The sequence below is a fragment of the Diabrotica virgifera genome, chromosome 2 (genome assembly GCF_917563875.1).
Source record: "Diabrotica virgifera virgifera chromosome 2, PGI_DIABVI_V3a".
Classification (NCBI taxonomy): domain Eukaryota; kingdom Metazoa; phylum Arthropoda; class Insecta; order Coleoptera; family Chrysomelidae; genus Diabrotica; species Diabrotica virgifera.
This window is the reverse complement of record NC_065444.1, coordinates 144,739,588-144,757,681: the sequence shown is the minus strand read 5'-3', so window position 1 is coordinate 144,757,681 and position 18,094 is coordinate 144,739,588. Positions and strand designations below refer to the sequence as shown.

General features: G+C 36.3%; 1 protein-coding gene across 2 annotated transcripts in view; it reads left to right on the top strand.

Annotated features, from left to right (window-relative positions):
• LOC126880258 (arylsulfatase B-like) overlaps positions 1 to 18,094 on the top strand; it is a 190,533-nt gene that overhangs the window by 162,567 nt on the left and 9,872 nt on the right. For both annotated transcript variants that reach the window (XM_050644028.1, XM_050644027.1), the window contains one exon: positions 4,833 to 4,990. In XM_050644028.1, the coding sequence (XP_050499985.1) occupies positions 4,833 to 4,990 (158 nt within the window). The remainder of the gene's footprint in view (positions 1 to 4,832; positions 4,991 to 18,094) is intronic.

Genomic DNA, 18,094 nt, shown 5'->3' with positions numbered 1-18,094 from the left:
CAGAGCTTTCAGAATCGTATTATGCGCACGGCATCGACATAAAAAATTTGTAAAACCGTTAAAATCGCTGTATTGAACATATTGAATAAAATTAAAGAATTTTCATGAAAACATGTTTTTCATGAAAATATGTCTACTTTTATAGGACGCACTTCAGCAGTTCACAAAAAAAGCTTACAGACTTTCTAATGCTTTATGCTAAGTAGCAAAAATAACAAAAATTTTATTACTCATGAAGAAGATCAAGCAGCTAAATTTAAAGTAAAATCATTAGATGGCATATAAATAGATATGGAATAATGGAATAGAAGTTGATATCCACTTCTGAACCCACCTCAGAAGAAGTGGACGAAATAGAGTAATTGGGAGTCCTTAAAAGGTCACCTGAGCACTCAGAACCTAGTACCAGTGCATGCAGCTGCGATAATATTAAAGAGAAATCCGACAAAAGAATTGAGAGGGAACTCTGGACCAAATATCAAAAACCAGTGTAACCTAACACTTCCAGCTTCATATTAATAATAGAAAATCACCGAAAGACAAATATGTAATGTAAAGAATTAATATCTCGATATTCCAGTCTACTAAACAATAACGACTGGAAAAACATTAAAGTCTTTATTCAAGTCGTATATTCAAAAAATAAGACAAGTAGAGTAATAAATGGATAATTAAAAATTGCGAGAAACAGTGCAAGAAAATTATTTAATAGACCCGAAGACAAAACAAAAATTAATGTGCTAAATAAAAGTATTGATTCGTTACTGCAGAACTAGAACTGTTATATGGAGCTATACTAGTCTGGATCGGTGTAAATTAAATGAGAAAGAAAATAATATAATAAACACACTTTAAGAGCAGATAGAGAAAATATATGGATTATCAGAAGGTTCAAACGGCAGAATTATCAACGATAAACAAGAAACAGTCAACGAGATAATGATTCTGGACCAACTGTTTTATTATAATTAGGGGTACGGAATTTTCGTTTTTACGAAATAGATGCGAATTTCGGCGAAATTTTGAACATAAATGCGATAAATGTGAAATATGGAGTTTTTGTTTATTTCCGCGAAATACCTGCAGGTGCCCAACTCGCCCGTAAATAAGTAGGTAGTTACGTAGTAAATAAGGCATGGAAAGATTTTACGGAAAGTTTTCTATTGTACATAATTTTTGAAAGGTTGTTTATTTTTCTAACACGTGTTGAAACAGAAGGAACTTTCATTGTTCATCATTAAATAGATAAAGATAAGATAAGGAATTGATATTTTTCAATGTTGATTCTTTGAGAAATATAAATAATCTGACTGTTGTTATCGGCATTTCGGTCTTTTGTATTGGTAAAAATCTAAGTAGGAATAAAAGTCGGCTAATTCTTATTTTCTAAACATATAAATTAGTCAAACAGGACAATCAGTGCTCATTCCGTCAATTTTTATTAAGAACATGGTCTATCAAAAAAGTTTTCATAGTAACATAAAGTTACTTAAAGTATCCCCTAAAATGGGACGCCGTAAAACAATTTTGAGTGATCGAGTCAAAGAATTTGCAACAGATGACCTATATCTGTGTGACACAAGACACAATTGCTACACAGTGCAGTTTTCCGTCATTTGCTAAAGCAGCATTACAGAGCATTTGGAGTCCAACGAACAGCGTAGACGCAGAACGATTCTTCAGCACATATAATATTGTAGTGACAGATCGAAGAACAGCTCTTAAACAGTCGAATGTCGAAATTACAACGATGCTAGCTTTTACTTAATGTTTTCTGTTGTTTTACTCGTAGTTAAAAATAAATGCGAAATTTTGTAATTATAAAAAAAGTAAATGCGAAATTCATGTTTTTGTTTGCGAAAATTCCGTACCCCTAATTATAATTAGTTATAAAATAGCTTCAATGGGGAAAAGCTGTAAGCTTAGACCAAACACCAGTAGGGGGCATCCAATTAATTGAGGAAAAAAATTAAATGTATAACAATATTCACTTCATTTACTGAAAAGGCATTGTCCCGCAAGAATGGTTGAAATCACAATTAATAGCCCTACAAAAAGACAAGCGCTTAAAACTGATAAGACCATTGAACAATAAGCATGTAAGCTACCTTTTAAACACATTCTCAAAAATAATCCATAACACAAGGATTGTTAGGAAATTCTTTTATAGACTTCAGGCAACAAATTCTCCTGATCATGTTTAAAAAACGTACGGAATGTACTAAATAAAAAAATATATTTATCATTTAAAAATATATACCCTTATACTATAACATAATTCTAACGTTGAATATATAATGCTTTCCTGTGGAGTATACAAAGGATGGTCCTGTTTTTCCCGCACGCTGCCTTGTTTAGTCTTCTTTGTCGTTTAATTCGTTAAATTCTATCCTCTTATGTCACGGCTTCAGGAAGCAGTGGATATATGCAGTGAACGGGAGGCCTATGTCGAACAGTGAACGAACGGAGCCTTTTCGCGTTTATCATGTAGAGAAGTCACTTGTCAAAAACTGGACATATGTAATCGTATTCAATTTGTTAAATACTGTCACATAATATGTCATACACCTCTGTGCGTTAATCCATTTTATTTCTACAATCTTAAGGTGCTATTACATGCCGCCATTTTGATTTGTCTACAGCCGTATTCTGCCCGTTAAATCCCATCGTTTGAGGCGCTGTACGTCACGATTGGATCAATTGTAGCGAAGCTGCATGACTAAGGCCCTTTTAACATGTTGCTGTATTTGATTTTTCTGTGCCATTTTATATTATTTGTCAAATACTATTATTTGAGGTGCTGAACATCACGATTGGACCAATAGGACCGTAGATACAAGACTAAGGCCCTTTTGACATGCTGCTGTATTTGATTTTTCTATGTCATTGTATTCTATTTGACAAATCCAGTTATTTGAGGTGCTGTACTCCACGATTGGACCAATAGGAGCGAAGATACGTAAATAAGACCCTTTTGGCATGTTGCTGTAATTGATTATTCTGTGTCATTGTATTCTGTTCGTTTAACCCTATCATTTGAGTTGCTGTATGTCACAATTGGACCAATAGGACCGAAGATACATAACAAAGGCCCTTTTGACTTGTTGCTGTATTTGATTTGTTTGTGTCAAATTTGATTCTATTTATGAAGTCCTATTATTTAAGATGCTGTACGTCACGATTGGACTAATAGGACCGAAGATACGCTACTAAGGCCCTTTTGACATGCTGTTGTATTTGATTTTTCTATGTCATTGTATTCTGTTTGTCAAATCCTATCATTTGAGGTGCTATACATCACGATTGGACTAACAGGACCGAAGATACATAACTAAGGCCTTTTTGACATGCTGCTGTGTTTTGATTTTTCTGTGTCATTGTCTTCTATGATGCCTAAGGCATGTCTATGATATGCCTTATTTTTAAACAAAACAAGTAATTGGACTTCGTAAGTCCTAGGTTTTCACCCAAAGTAATCGAAAGTAGAACTGGAAGACGATATTTGAATTTTACGTGAAACTTTGCGTGGATTGATATACGAATTTACTAATTTTGAGTCATTTTTACTAAACTTTGACATTTGTCACCTCATTTGTAATTCTACCCGGTATAATGGCGGAGGAGTTATATTGGCGGTCGTACGAACCGACAGAAAGATTGCCTAGGTCAAATATCTCACCTTTAGTACCATCCTTGGATTATAAGCTTTCATTTGACACCTCATTTATCACTCTAGCTGGTATAATGATGGAGGAGTTATATTCGCGGTCGTACGAACCGACGGAAAGACAGCCTAGGTCAAATATCTCACCTTTAGTACCATCCTTGGATTATAAGCTTTCATTTGACACCTCATTTGTCATTCTACCTGGTATAATGATCGAGGAGTTATATTCGCGGTCGGACAGACCGACGGACAGACCGCCAAGGTCAAATATCTCACCTTTAGTACCATCCTTGGATTATTAGCTTTCATTTGACACCTCATTTGTCATTCTACCTGGTATAATGACGGAGGAGTTATATTCCCGGTCGTACGGACCGACGGAAGGACAGCCTGGGTCAAATATTTCACCTTTAGTACCATCGTTGGATTATAATCTTTTATTTGACACCTCATTTATCATTCAAGCTGGTATAATAATGGAGGAGTTATATTCGCGGTCGGAGGGGCCGACGCACAGACCGCCTAAGTCAATTATGTCACCTTTAGTACCATCCTTGGATTATAAGCTTTCATTTGACACCTCATTTGTAATTCTACCTGGTATAATGATCGAGGAGTTATATTCGCGGTCGGACCGACCGACGGACAGACCGCCAAGGTCAAATATCTCACCTTTAGTACCATCCTTGGATTATCAGCTTTCATTTGACACCTCATTTGTCATTCTACCTGGTATAATGATCGAGGAGTTATTTTCGCGGTCGGACAGACCGCCAAGGTCAAATATCTCACCTTTAGTACCATCCTTGGATTATCAGCTTTCATTTGACACCTGATGATTATAACACCTCTATAATAGATTACCAACGCATATAAAATTGTGTAAGAGCCTGACAAGCTTTAAACTAAATTTAAAGGAATTTCTGATGACACACATTTTTTATTCGGTTGAATAATTTTTTCAATTTTAAATGTATTTTCATTGTTAGTTTGTGTAGTGAAATTGTTTATTTGTTAATTATATTTACTTAATGTATTACTTTTGACTAATTCTATGCAGACTTTGTCTGTCTAAAAAATAATAAAGTATTTATTTATTTATTTATTTATTTATATCCCTCTTAACTTATGCCTCTCAGTTTATTTGCAATCTAAAAATTTTCAGATTTGGTGAATATCATGGATACATCTGTAGGAGATATTGTACAGAAACTATCAGAAAGACAGATGCTGGAAAATTCAGTTATATTATTCTTTTCTGACAATGGTGCACAAACTGAAGGGCTTTACCAAAATTTTGGATCGTCATGGCCTTTTAGAGGTGTAAGTAATTTTAGAAAAAATATATTAGAATGCTTAATTTATTTACCACAGGTAATTTGAACGTAACCAATCAGTGTAATGATTATTAAACAGAAAGCGAATTATAAAAATTTGTGACTTTTTACACAATACAATCACTATTAGATCATATAGGCACTATTCGGCTGCTTAGTTGAAGGAAAGTATTATTTTTAGTTTATGAAAACAACTTCAAAATTTACTCTTTAGTTGGATGCGATATCGCAATAAGTAACATACTTTTGAAATTTTTTTTTCTTCTTTTTTGCGTGCCATCTCCGCGACGAAGGTTGGCAATCATCATTGCTATTCTCACTTTTGACACTACAGCCCGAAAGACTTCAGTTGAGCAGCATCCAAACCATTCTCTGAGATTTCTCAGCCAGGACATTTTTCTCCTATCTATGCTGCGCCTTCCTTGAATCTTTCCCTGCATAATTAATTTTAAAAGTTCATATCTGTCACCTAAATGCCTTAAATCATATGGGCCTGAAAGTAAACGAGGAGAAAACTAAGATGATGGCATCAACAATCAACACCCAACAATAGAGCCAGAAACATCGGTCACCAATTCACTGTTGATAACTCTACCTTTGAAGTGGTGGACAAATTCACATACTTAGGCTCCCTGATCACCAAGGAGAACGTCATGACGGAAGAAATCAAGCGAAGGATAACCCTAGCAAACAAATGCTATTTTGGACTGAGTAGACATATGAGAAGCAGAAACTTAAGCCAAAAAACAAAAATAACCATATACAGAACCTTCATACAACCAGTGTTGACATATGGATCGGAGACATGGACCATCTCCAAGGCAGATGAAAACCTTCTGCTTATATTTGAACGAAGGATCCTGAGAGGAATATTCGGTGGCATCTGTGAAAATGGTATTTGGAGGAGGAGGTACAATCACGAAGTATACCACAGATATAAACAAATATTTGGTGGTAAAGACGTAGTATCTCTTATAAGAATAGGAAGACTAAGATATGCGGAACAACTAGCAAGATCACAGCATAACAACCCTCCTAGAAGAATCCTTATGTCACAACCTGTGGGAAGTAGAAATAGGGGTAGGCCAAAACTTAGATGGAAGGATGGTGTAAATGAGGATGGGAGAAAAATAGGCACAGCAAACTGGCAACGGTTGGCAATGGATAGGACTGACTGGCGTAATACACTTGGGAAGGTCGAGGCTCTTTCATAGGGCTGTAGCACCATCGATGATGATGATATCTGTCACGACGTGTTATATTACCCAAGTATTGAAAAATTTTTACTACTATTTAAATTATTCATAAAAACACATATCTCAAATCGCAAATTTTTTAGTCGATAATTTCGGATATTGTTTAGATGAGATGGGGCCCATAATGGGCCCATATGGTGTTAGAATATAAACCAAAGTACCTTTCTAAATAGACACCGGTGTGACGCCCCCGAAAAAAATTACAGATTGGGTTTAAAACAGACGAACCACTCTGCAGCGCTACTCTGTGGCGCCACAAAATAGCTTCCGATGATTAGCCATAATAGTCTAAGAGCTCCGACTAACGGTCGTCCTGTAAGGCTAGAAATTTGTCTAGTGATAATTCATAACACACCAAGGCTAAAAATCATGACCTGGCAGGCATCAGTCGTGCACGTGTATCTACCAGGTGAATCGAAAAGTGCAAATTTAGAGGGTAAAATAAACTTTCTCCTGTAAAGTTTAAATTTAAGTATGTGTTTCAGTAAGTCATTTAGAAGAAATGTGTACAATGACAGGCGATTCTGAAGAGCATAAGACCTTGCCAGGCGAGGGGAAAGATTAGGGGTTTTTCCTAAAATTATCTTTTTTGCATCGAACAAAGTTTTTTTAGTTTTTTTTAATCATTCCAAACAGAAAAGGTCTTTGGTGATTTTTCTCTTAAGTTAATAGTTTTTGTTATATAAGCGATTAAAAATTTTGAAAATTGCGAAATTGGCCATTTTTAACCCTAAATCGGACATTTAACTAAAAATTTCAATGTTGCCAAGGTAGATAGATATTCTTTAAACATTGATTGATGAAATCCCGAAGAGTTTTTTGCAATACAATATCGAAAACAATAATCGATGATTTTTTTTAAATAAGAGTAGGGGTTGTGTGATAGCTCATTTGAAAGGTTATTTAATTTTCTATTCAGTAATATAGACGTTAACATAATTATTTATACAGGGTGTACAAAAAATTTTTTTTATTAAATTAATTTAGACAAAAAGAAGAAAAAAATTGTTTGTACACCCTGTATAAATAATTATGTTAAGTTTTATATTACTGAATAGAGAATTAAATAACCTTTCAAATGAGCAATCCCTACTCTCATTTAAAAAAATCATCGATTACGTCATCACGCCCAGATGGATGACGTCACTAGTATTATATATATGCCAAAAAGTTATAATTTAAAAATAAAAATCGACTTGTCTGAGGATTTCTCTTCAAATTTGCCCATTCTCTAGATAATGAATTAATGCAAACTCAAACGTCCTCATTTATACTACAGTGTCGCGCCCGCTTGATTAGCAATTAAAAAACAAAGGGGTTTTTGATATTGTATTGCAAAAAACTCTTCGGGATTTCATCAATCAATGTTTAAAGAATATCTACCTACCTTGGCAATATTGAAATTTTTAGTTAAGAGGATCGGAACGTATTTTCGGCTGCAATGCTATTCAAATGGGGATTCATTTTTTTCAAATCCTGAGAAAACTAATAAGTATTTTGGAAAAATTTAAACGCAGAATGAAAGATTACGTTATTAGCGAGGGCCGAAAGTCCCTGAGAACTTCTACAATGTTTATTTTAATAAGATACAGGGGTGAAAAAACTAAGAGAAAATTTAGTGTGATTTTTAAATTCAAATATCTCATTCAAAATAAACTTTTTATTTATTCTAAGGGACTTTCGGCCCTCGGTAATAATTTAGTCTTTCATTCTGCGTTTAAATTTTTCAAAAATATTTATTGGTTTTTTCAGGATTTGAAAAAAATGAACACAATGCCGTGGTAATATTTTCCAAATCTGTCTTTGTCTTACAACGCACTCAACCGAATATAATATTGTCAGCATATATTGTCAGTCAGACACTGACAATCAGTGACAATTTTAAATATTTGACATTGCATCGGGAATATTTTGAGAAATTGATAAAATATTATTGATATATAGTGTATTTGATAAATAATTGATTTAAGACGTGAACTTAATAAAAAGTTATTTATTGTGTATTATTTGTGAAAAATCCAAGCAGAGAATACATCAGATATATCCTGTGATCCAAGTATTTTGTTGTTAGAGATGTTCAAAATTGTAAGCGTTCCAAAATAACAACATATTATTAAAAAATCACTTTAACACTTTTCCTCTTTTCTCGATTGATTATTAGTTTTTGTTGTACAAATAAATTATTACAATCACTGAAAACATAGTTAGTGAAAAAATTATCACATTTATTAACTGAATTAATAATTTGCAATTATAAAAATAACAGTTATCCAAGAACATTCAAAAGCCATCTCTTTAAATTAATTATGACATTTTCAAGTAGAATGACATTCTAGTAATGTTTAAATATCCACACCAGTGTGAATTTTACTACACGTAATTTGCCGTGTAAAGACAGAAAAAGTAGGGATACACGTAAAATATTTGCGAATTATGTACCCATAGCCTTAAATGTCCGATTTAGGGTTAAAAATGGCCGATTTCGCAATTTTCAAAATTTTTAATCGCTTATATAACAAAAACCATTAATCTAAAAGAAAAGTCACTAAAGACCTTTTCTGTTTGGAATGATTCAAAAAACCTAAAAAAACTTTGTTCGATGCAAAAAAGATAATTTTAGGAAAAACCCCTTATCTTTCCCCTCGCCTGGCAAGGTCTTATGCTCTTCAGAATCGCCTGTCATTGTACATATTTCTTCTTAATGACTTACTCAAACACATACTTAAATTTAAACTTTACAGGAGAAGTTCATTTTACCCCCTAAATTTGCACTTTTCGATTCACCTGGTAGATACACGTGCACGGCTGATGCCTGCCAGGTCATGTTTTTTAGCCTTGGTGTGCTATGAATTATCACTAGACAAATTTCTAGCCTTACAGGATAACCGTTAGTCGGAGGGTTCACTAGCTCTTAGACTATACATTCTTATGTAAATTAAATGTGCCGTTCGTTAAAAAAGAATGTGTGTGTATTTTGTACGCACGTAAGAAGTTATATGTACTTCTATTATATAATTTCAACGAAATAAATATACTTAACAGTTTATATTTGCATTTTATTTAAATATTATAAACTAACTTTCTCACTTACCGTAATTTGGGGTAACTTGAAACACTTTTTAACTTAAACCTGAAGTTTATGACATACCGAGAAAAAATTAATGTTCAAAAACTATTTGAAAACATTAGTCGCATAGGTGACTATGATATGTTTATAGAATATTTCTGTTTATTTTGTCGTAAGTAGTTTTTTTAATTTTTTTTATGTCTGTCTCAAGTTACACACTAGAATGGGGTAACTTGAGACAGCCGTATAAATTCAACAAGTGACTCAAATTACGCCTTGATAGAGTAACTTGGGACACCGAAAATATAATTATAAAGTGTTTTGTTAAATTGAGACATTCAGAATATTTTTTTGGGTTAATAAAAAAGACAGAGAGCTCAAAACTTTTATTTAAAAACAATTAATTACAGCAATTTTAGTTCGGGTACTGAAAAAATACCTCTATTATTTAGGGCTTTAGGCGGTTTAATACCACCTACAATGTCCTGCCAGCAATAATACAGTTCATCCTTAGGTTTGGGCCATTTCCAGTTTCCCGTGAAGTCTTTGTCATTGCACTTATTATTGCGCCTTTATTGCCAATCTTTTCAATTACCCCAGGATAAAAATTTGAGTCGTAACGAACTATGACAAAGCATCCAACTTGTTTAATTATTGCCGTTATTTGCTGCAGATGATGTTTTTCCTGATAAGAGTAAATATTATCCTGGTCATTAGTCTTTTCAGTAATATTGTCTTCAATATTGTCAATCTGTTTTGCTTGAAATGAATCCCAGTCATCATCTGAACTGTCGTCAAATACAACCTCATTGCAACTGTCTTCGTCACTTTCACTAGACATAATTACTTTACTTGTCTTTTGCCTTTTCTTACTGGATGATGGTTTTTCTTTATATTTTTCCATTAATTGGCTTCTTTTCTTTTTTTCTGGCTTTGATTTGTCTTCCAAAATTACTATATCCTCTTCACAGATTCCTCTACCAATTCAATTTCTTTTTCTTTTGTTTTCTTAAACCATCAGTCCCTTTCCTTCTACATTCTTCTAAATATTCTTGAAATGTAGTTACCCAGGCAACGGTATTCTCACTTTCTTTGCCATCCTCTACTGCCTCTTTACTTGGAAGCCTCTTCAAGACCTCTCCTCGATTTAGTGGAATTAATCCTGCTCCTTTAAATCAACTTATTACGTTTTGTGAAAGATTTTTCTCTCCCATTGCCTCCAGATATTTTTTTAATAAACGAGGAAATGTATCTTTTGGCACAGTTCCACGATTTTTTGTTTTCCAAGAATCTAAAGTTTCACGCCACTTAATTTTAAGTGGGCGGAAAAATGCGACATCTAACGGCTGAGTAAGTCCAGTGATATTTGGGGGAAGTAGGATGAAGATTATGTTGTTTTTTTTTTACATTCCTCTACTATTATATATGGGGATATATGGCTCGCCAAATTATCCCCAATCATTACTTTTTTCTCTTCTTTATCTTGCTTCGAGAAATAAGGCAAGGCAATTTTTCGAAACCAATCTTCGAATATCTCCAAAGTGAACCACCCACTCTTACTTCTATTATAAACTGTCCCCTTAGGGCCATGTTCGGTCCAGGTATTATAAAGATTCTCAGCTTTGTATGTTACATATGGAGGGAGAAGGGTCCCGTCTCCGGCAGCGGCAAACATTACAGACGTACTTGACTTAGAAAAATCAATAATCCTTTCAGGATGTCGACACCCTCTTCTAACAACAACTTTTTTACGACCAGGATCGTCTGTCATATTTGTTTCATCATAATTAATGACAGAATGAGAAAGAACTCCCTCTGTTGACTGATTTAACTTATCAAAGTAAATATTTATGGCGTTATGGTCGACTTTGGCTCGAGATCTCTTTATGTTTTGGCACATTTTATTACTCAAAGTGTTCTGGTGATGCTTCAAGAAAGACATGACAAAATCTCTACCTGGCATGTTGTTTTTAAATCTATGTTCATTTCTTCCAGAACGGTCGAGGAATGCTTTGACAATGAGTCTAATATCGTATAGTGTGAGAGGAAAGCCCCAATCCCCAGCTGAACATAGACACATTACTAAAGCATTTTGGTCAACTTCATTTAAAACAAATGGTCTACCGACCTTTCCTGCGTTCTTTCCATTTATTGCTCTATTTATAGAACATCGTGGTATTCCAAATTTTTCTTCGGCTTTCCTCAAAGAAATCCCGGACCTAACAGCTTCCACTGCTTTATGAAGTTGCTCCTCCGAGAAATTTCGGTATTTTCTAGATCCCAAAATTCTTTTTTGGGTTCGAACCATACCTGAGCCTGAATAATGAAAAAATGGTAAGTAGGTAGGTTAGACACTAGTTTTTACAGTATCTAATTTGTAGTGGGGTAACTTGAGACAGTTGTCTCAAGTTGACCAACCAAGGTCAGGCTGAGAATTCATATTTTATAGCAGCCATAAACTTCGCAACGCCGCAATGAAATTTACGGCACACCAATATTAATATTAGAGGTTACGTTTTCTACAACAATTGCTTGTTTCGGATATTAGTCATAGAATTATTATATAAGTTATGTACTATATGAAATTTGGCAGTTTTAAAGTTGACGTTTATTAAAAAATTATCAACTTACCTTAGATAAGACAAAAGAATTTAATTACTAACGGTCAACAACCACACGTTTGCTACCTTTTGCTATCAAAACAACACTAACAATGTTAACCGGGATGCCAAATCGACAAAAAATAATAGTGTCTCCAAATTGTCTCAAGTAACCCCATCGTCTCAAGTTACCCCAAATTACGGTACCACTTTAAAAAAATTTTTATTAAAACTACCAAAAATTAAAAAAAAAAAACGTGAATTGTCCGGGATTTGAACCCGCGATCTCTCGATCTCTAGTCCAATGCTCTACCTCTTTTCTTTTCCTCCCAAGAGTTCGGAGCCGTTTTTTAATGCTGAACAATTCATTGCAACTACGTACATACTGCCTGTGTGCGCATGCGCGCAGTATTATGAAATTTTACTCTCAATCGCGCCTAAAGAAGTATAACTTCAAAAACTTAAAATATTTGGAGTTATAGAGCAAAAATTGAAAAAAAAACGATTTTCGGGCGCCATTTTGTATATAAAAAAAGTAGCATACTATCTGCGGACTTTCCATACCTATATTATTAATATACAGTGCTAGTCAAAAGTCCGTACCCCCCTCTTATCTTTTGAACGGTTATAACTTTTTTTTTTGTTGGGAGGTGGGAATCTTCTCAAGACCGCCTGGGAAAGGTGTCCCAGGTGTGTCGGATTCGGTCCATCCTATCTGTATCACGGGCCGCCTACCGACTAAACCCACCCCCTCTTTTCTCCAGCGGACGGGCCTGGGACCGCTCTTAGCGACCATATCTGACCCGTCGACCTTACTCATATCTCCCCTCCGGCACTCCTAGCGTGCATTCCATGAATCAGTTGGCCCCCGGGCCGACCCCCCACCTACGCCCCGCACCAGGCCAGTCAGCGAAGCGACCGTCTGGCGCAACCCGTGTGCAGGTAGGGCGGCATGGAGGCCTCCAATCCCGGATGAAAATAGCCAGAAGATGTCAGTTGGCAGTTACGAGCAACTCCAGTCGTTCATACTTTCATCTATGCACTCTTTCTCGTCCACTCCTTCATACTTTCTCTCATTCAACTCCAATCATTCATACTTTCATCTATATACGCTTACTCATACACCCATTCAATTCGGAAATTAAAATGGGACAGTCTGTGCAGGTCGGATGTAAAAGGTCCTTCCACACTGACTGTCTCAGAAAACGATACAAGACATAACACAAAGGGGGAAACGAGAGTGAAAAAGAGAAGAAAAGAGCAGAGACACAATGAGAGAAGAGAAAAGAAAGAGAAAAGACATAACGAAAAAGGAAAGAAAAAAAGAAAGGAAAGTGAAGAAAGAAAAGATAGAACACATAGACAGGAAAAACCGAAAATAAAAAATTGTTCGAAAGAAATCTTAACTTATGTAAATAAAATTAAAGAGGTAAATAAATAAAATACGATAAAATAAATAACTAAAAATATAAAAAAGTAAAATAAGTAAATAAAAAAAAATAAAAATAAAAATAAAAATGGACAGTCAGCGTGGTTTGGATGTAAAGGGTCCGCCCCTTGCTGGCTGCCCGATCACAACACAAACACATTTTAAGAAAATAAATATAAAGCGGTCATCCCGCTTGCAGCCGCCTCTCTTTTTCTTCTTTGTGCTTTATTGTCTTTGTGACGAAGGCAATGATCAGCTCAAAGTCTCGTTTGCCGTCGATAGCTCTATCGATCAGCTCATGAGGCTCGCCTAGTGGAGATCCCAGGCTCAGCTGCAGTTCGGTACGCCCCGCGCAATAGGCAGGGCATACGAACACGACATGCCGCGCGTCATCCACCACACCACACTCGGGACATAGATCATCCCTAGTTTTCCCAATACGGTGGGTATATTGTCGAAACGATCCATGCCCCGTCAGAAACTGTGTAAAGTAGTAGTTGACGCGCCGATGCCGACATCCGTACCACCTCACTACATCCGGGATCAGGGATCTCGTCCAGGCGGCCCTTCCGACTTCGTCTGCCCATTCCCTCTGCCACGTCTCTAAACTTCTAGCTCTCTCCAGTGGCCTTGAACCTATCGCCCCGTTGCCCCTTCGGTACATTTGGACTCTCTCCCTGGCCAGGATGTGCACCGGCAGAGAACCAGCCACTACCTGTAAGGCAATGGTTGATACAGTCCTGTACGCGCTGCACACTCTGATCAGGGGTTTCCTTTGAGCCCTCAGAATCATGTCTTTATACTTTTTCATCCGGAGGACCTCATGCCACACTGGGGCCCCGTATAATATTATGGATAATATTGATTGTAACATCATTAGCCTCTTCTGGGATCCGGGCCCCCCTATATTTGGCATTAGTTTATTTAGCGTTGAGGTCCTCTCCTCCGCCTTTCGACATGCTTCTATCACATGTTGTCCAAATGTCAATCTCTCGTCCAAAGTTATGCCTAAATACCTTACTGTCCGTTGGGGTCTTATTTCGGAGCCTTGATATCTGAAAACTGTATCATCTCTTTTTCTTGGTCCCCTCAAGATTATTATTTCTGTCTTTTCTACTGCTAACTTTAAATCGTTTTTCTCTATCAACGCCGCGGTCTTCTTCCGTTATACCCCGACTCATACCATCTTCCACCAGTAAGGCTAGATCGTCCGCGTATGCTATCGCTCTAACTCCTGTTCTCTTGTGAATTTCTAGTACCCCGTTATATAATATATTCCAAAGTAAGGGTCCCAGGACTGACCCCTGGGGTACTCCCGCGGTCATTTGTTTCTTTTTCTTCTTCGATATGCATACGGATCTCTCAGATAGATAGTCCTTAATTATGTTGGACAAATATTCCGGAGCCCCACATTTGCCTATTCGGTTCACTATGAGGCCCCAGTTTGCTGAATTAAAAGCGTTTTTTATGTCCAACAGAACAAGGACCACCCATCTTTTCTTGCTTGTCTTAGCCGCATCCCTTATCCAGGTAGCGGCATCGACTGTCGATCTACCTTTTTTAAACCCATATTGTTGACTAGATAAAACTCTCTCATCTTCCAACATGCCTTCCAGCCTCCTCTTGACAAGTCCTTCATAGAATTTACCAAGGCAGTCCAGGAGGCATATTGGCCGATAAGAAGTTGGTGAATCAGGGGGTTTCCCAGGCTTTAGGAGTAGAACCAAGTTCGCTTCCTTTAAGTCCCTGGGAAACTCTTGTTTCTGCAGTAGCTCATTACATATTTTTCTGATCAAACCTGGTTTCTCCGTTGCTATAATCTTTATTGCCTCTGATGGCAGCCCGTCAGGGCCGGGAGCTTTCTCTGTCTTCATTTCCTGACCAGCGGTTTTTATTTCCTCTTCCGTGAACTCCTCGACCATGGTAGGAAATACCTTAATAAAATTCTGTGGTTCCTTAGTGGGAAAGAGGAGCTCAGCTGATTTCATCCGCTGGTCTTCGTCGAGTCTATATGGGGCCATTATCTTCAAGGTTTTCATTGTAATCCTGTATGCGTCGCCCCATATATCCTCGTCCAGTGCTTTTATCAGGGTCTGCCACTTTTCATTTTTCTCTCGTTTTATTTTATTATTTAATGTTTTCTTTAAGTCTTTATATATTTCTTTGAGCTCGAGGTTGCCCTGGCTTCTCGTGTAATTCCTTCGAGCTCTGAGGCATCTCTCCCGTAAACCTTCTATCTCATTCGTCCACCAGTAGGGGGATTTTTTATCATTTTTCTTCTTAACGGTGGCCAACTTTGCTGCATTTTGTAAAGCTCTTCTCAGTTGGTCAAGGTCAGAAATCTCTTCTTCGTTTATTTTTCTGACCTCCGATAGGTACTTGCTTTTATTGAAGTATGATTCTGTGTGACCTATCGTCCGTTTTAATCCCCTTTTAACCTTTATCTCATATTGTATGTAACGGTGGTAGGTAAATAATTGATCGTCGAGGACGTCCCATCCGTGCACCTTTCTGGATAGCCCTTCGCTTGCGAACGTGACGTCAATATGTGATTGGCTGGCCCCCCTTGTGTTGTTTAATACTTGTGGCCCCCCGTGTAGGTTTGTCGTTGTTTAATACTTGGAGGCCAGCCTGGGCTATCCATTCATTCCATAGTTCCCCCTTTTTGTCGTTTATGGGGGAACCCCATAATCTGGACTTCGCATTAATGTCCCCGGCGATCAATATTTCTTTTTCGCTTATGGCGGTGCTCATTATTTCATCAACGATGACTTCGTATCTCATCATAGGGATGTTCGGAGATATGTAGCATGCCAGGAGGCTGAAACCCTTCAACCTGATGAGGATATGATTCCCCCCCTGACAATGCTCTGCACTCCCACATCCCTATTTCTAATGAACACCGCCACGTTCTTTCCATTGTCTTGAACCCAACCACCGCCCGACGTAATCTTTATGTTTGGTTCTGGGACGATGAGCAGGTCTATGTCTAGCTTGCAGGCTTTTGTGAGGACAAGGTCCTGCGCTCGACGCGCCCTGCCCACGTTTACCTGCAAAATCCGTATACCAGGTTGATCCTTGAGGTCCACTTTGGTTCAGTTCCCTGAGGTCGTTTCTGCAACGGATTCGTGTCTTTCTACTGAATTAAAATTCCTACAAACTAAAATAAATAAATAAATATATATAAATAAAATAAATAAGTTGGTAAAATAGTTAAAATTTGTATAAATAAAATTATTCAATAAATAAATTATATAAATAGGTAAATAGAATAAATAAAATGAAATAAATAAAATAAATAAATGAAATATATAAACAAAATTTGTATAGATAAAATAATAGGGTGTTTGATTTTCAATACAGTCTATTCTTTGCGAAACTCTGTGAGAGGTGGCTTCCTGTTTCACTGGTGGACTGTATAGGGGCCCACTCCCGTTCTCCAGAAAGCAACCTCTCACCTTTTCACTGAACGGTTATGCCTATAATAGTGAAATTTGGAGGGATGAAATAAACGGATGTAAGCTTCTTAACTAGTCATAACAGGTGACGTAATAGTGACAGATGACGTTACAGAGCCACTGTAACCGATAATTTTAAATGGGACCTTATGGCAAGTGATACCTTGTTTGAAAGGTATTCAAAATACCTATTCAATCATACTATTTTTTTGGGTTTATGTTGATTTTGGTTTTGGTGAATAAATTAAATAAATATAATATTGTGGTTTCGCATTTAATTAATAAAAATTCAAATGTCCGCCTATGGTTTTTTTTTGTCAAAAAAGTTGATGTTTTTCAATTCTCTAGTAGTTTTTACGTCAACGTCAACCTTTTTGACAAGTAATCATAGGTGAGATTTTGAATTTTAATTAATTAAGTGCGAAACTACAATTTTATATTTATTTTATTTATTCATCAAAATCAGCTTTAACGCAAACAAAATTAGTATGACTGAATAGGTATTTTCAATACCTTTCAATCGAGGTATCACTTGCCATAAGGTCCTATTTAAAATTATCTGTCACAGTGGCGCTGTAAAGTCAACTGTCACTATTACGTCACCTGTCATGACTAGTTAAGAAGCTTATGTCCGTTTATTTCCTCCCTCCGAATTTCACTATTATAGGTATAACCGTTCAAAAGATACGAGGGCGGGTACGGACTTTTGACTAGCACTGTATAGGGTGATAAGATTCGATTCCAGCAATAAAATTGCTGGTAAATAACTTTTCCCAAAAATAGCCTATTCTCATTCTCCGATAATCTGCCCAGACTATTTCTCTTTGCGGACAAAAAGTGTGATTCGAGTCGTGTACTGTACATAATTTATTACTGAAACTGGATTTATCATTATTTGACAGGTGTTCTTTTATTCGTATTTTCAACGGTTTCATCGTTATACCTACATAAATAGGTCACTGGACAGTGTCTGCAGGATAATGTATATAAGTATGCTTTTTCTCATGAGTATTTTTCAGTGCCTCACCGTTTTTAGATTTCTTTCTACGCATTAAATTGTATATGACAGAAAAAAAGGCACGTCGGTGATTACTTTGGTAATTATTCTAGTTCGGTGATTATTCTAGTTGTCGATAGATGGCGCTATAATAGAAAAAAATTATTTACTAATTATATAATATATCTAAGAATATAATCTGTACAATTTATAAGACTATACAAATCAAAGAAAATACCATTTTATAAATGCAATAAAGATAATTGATTTGTTTTTATGCCCA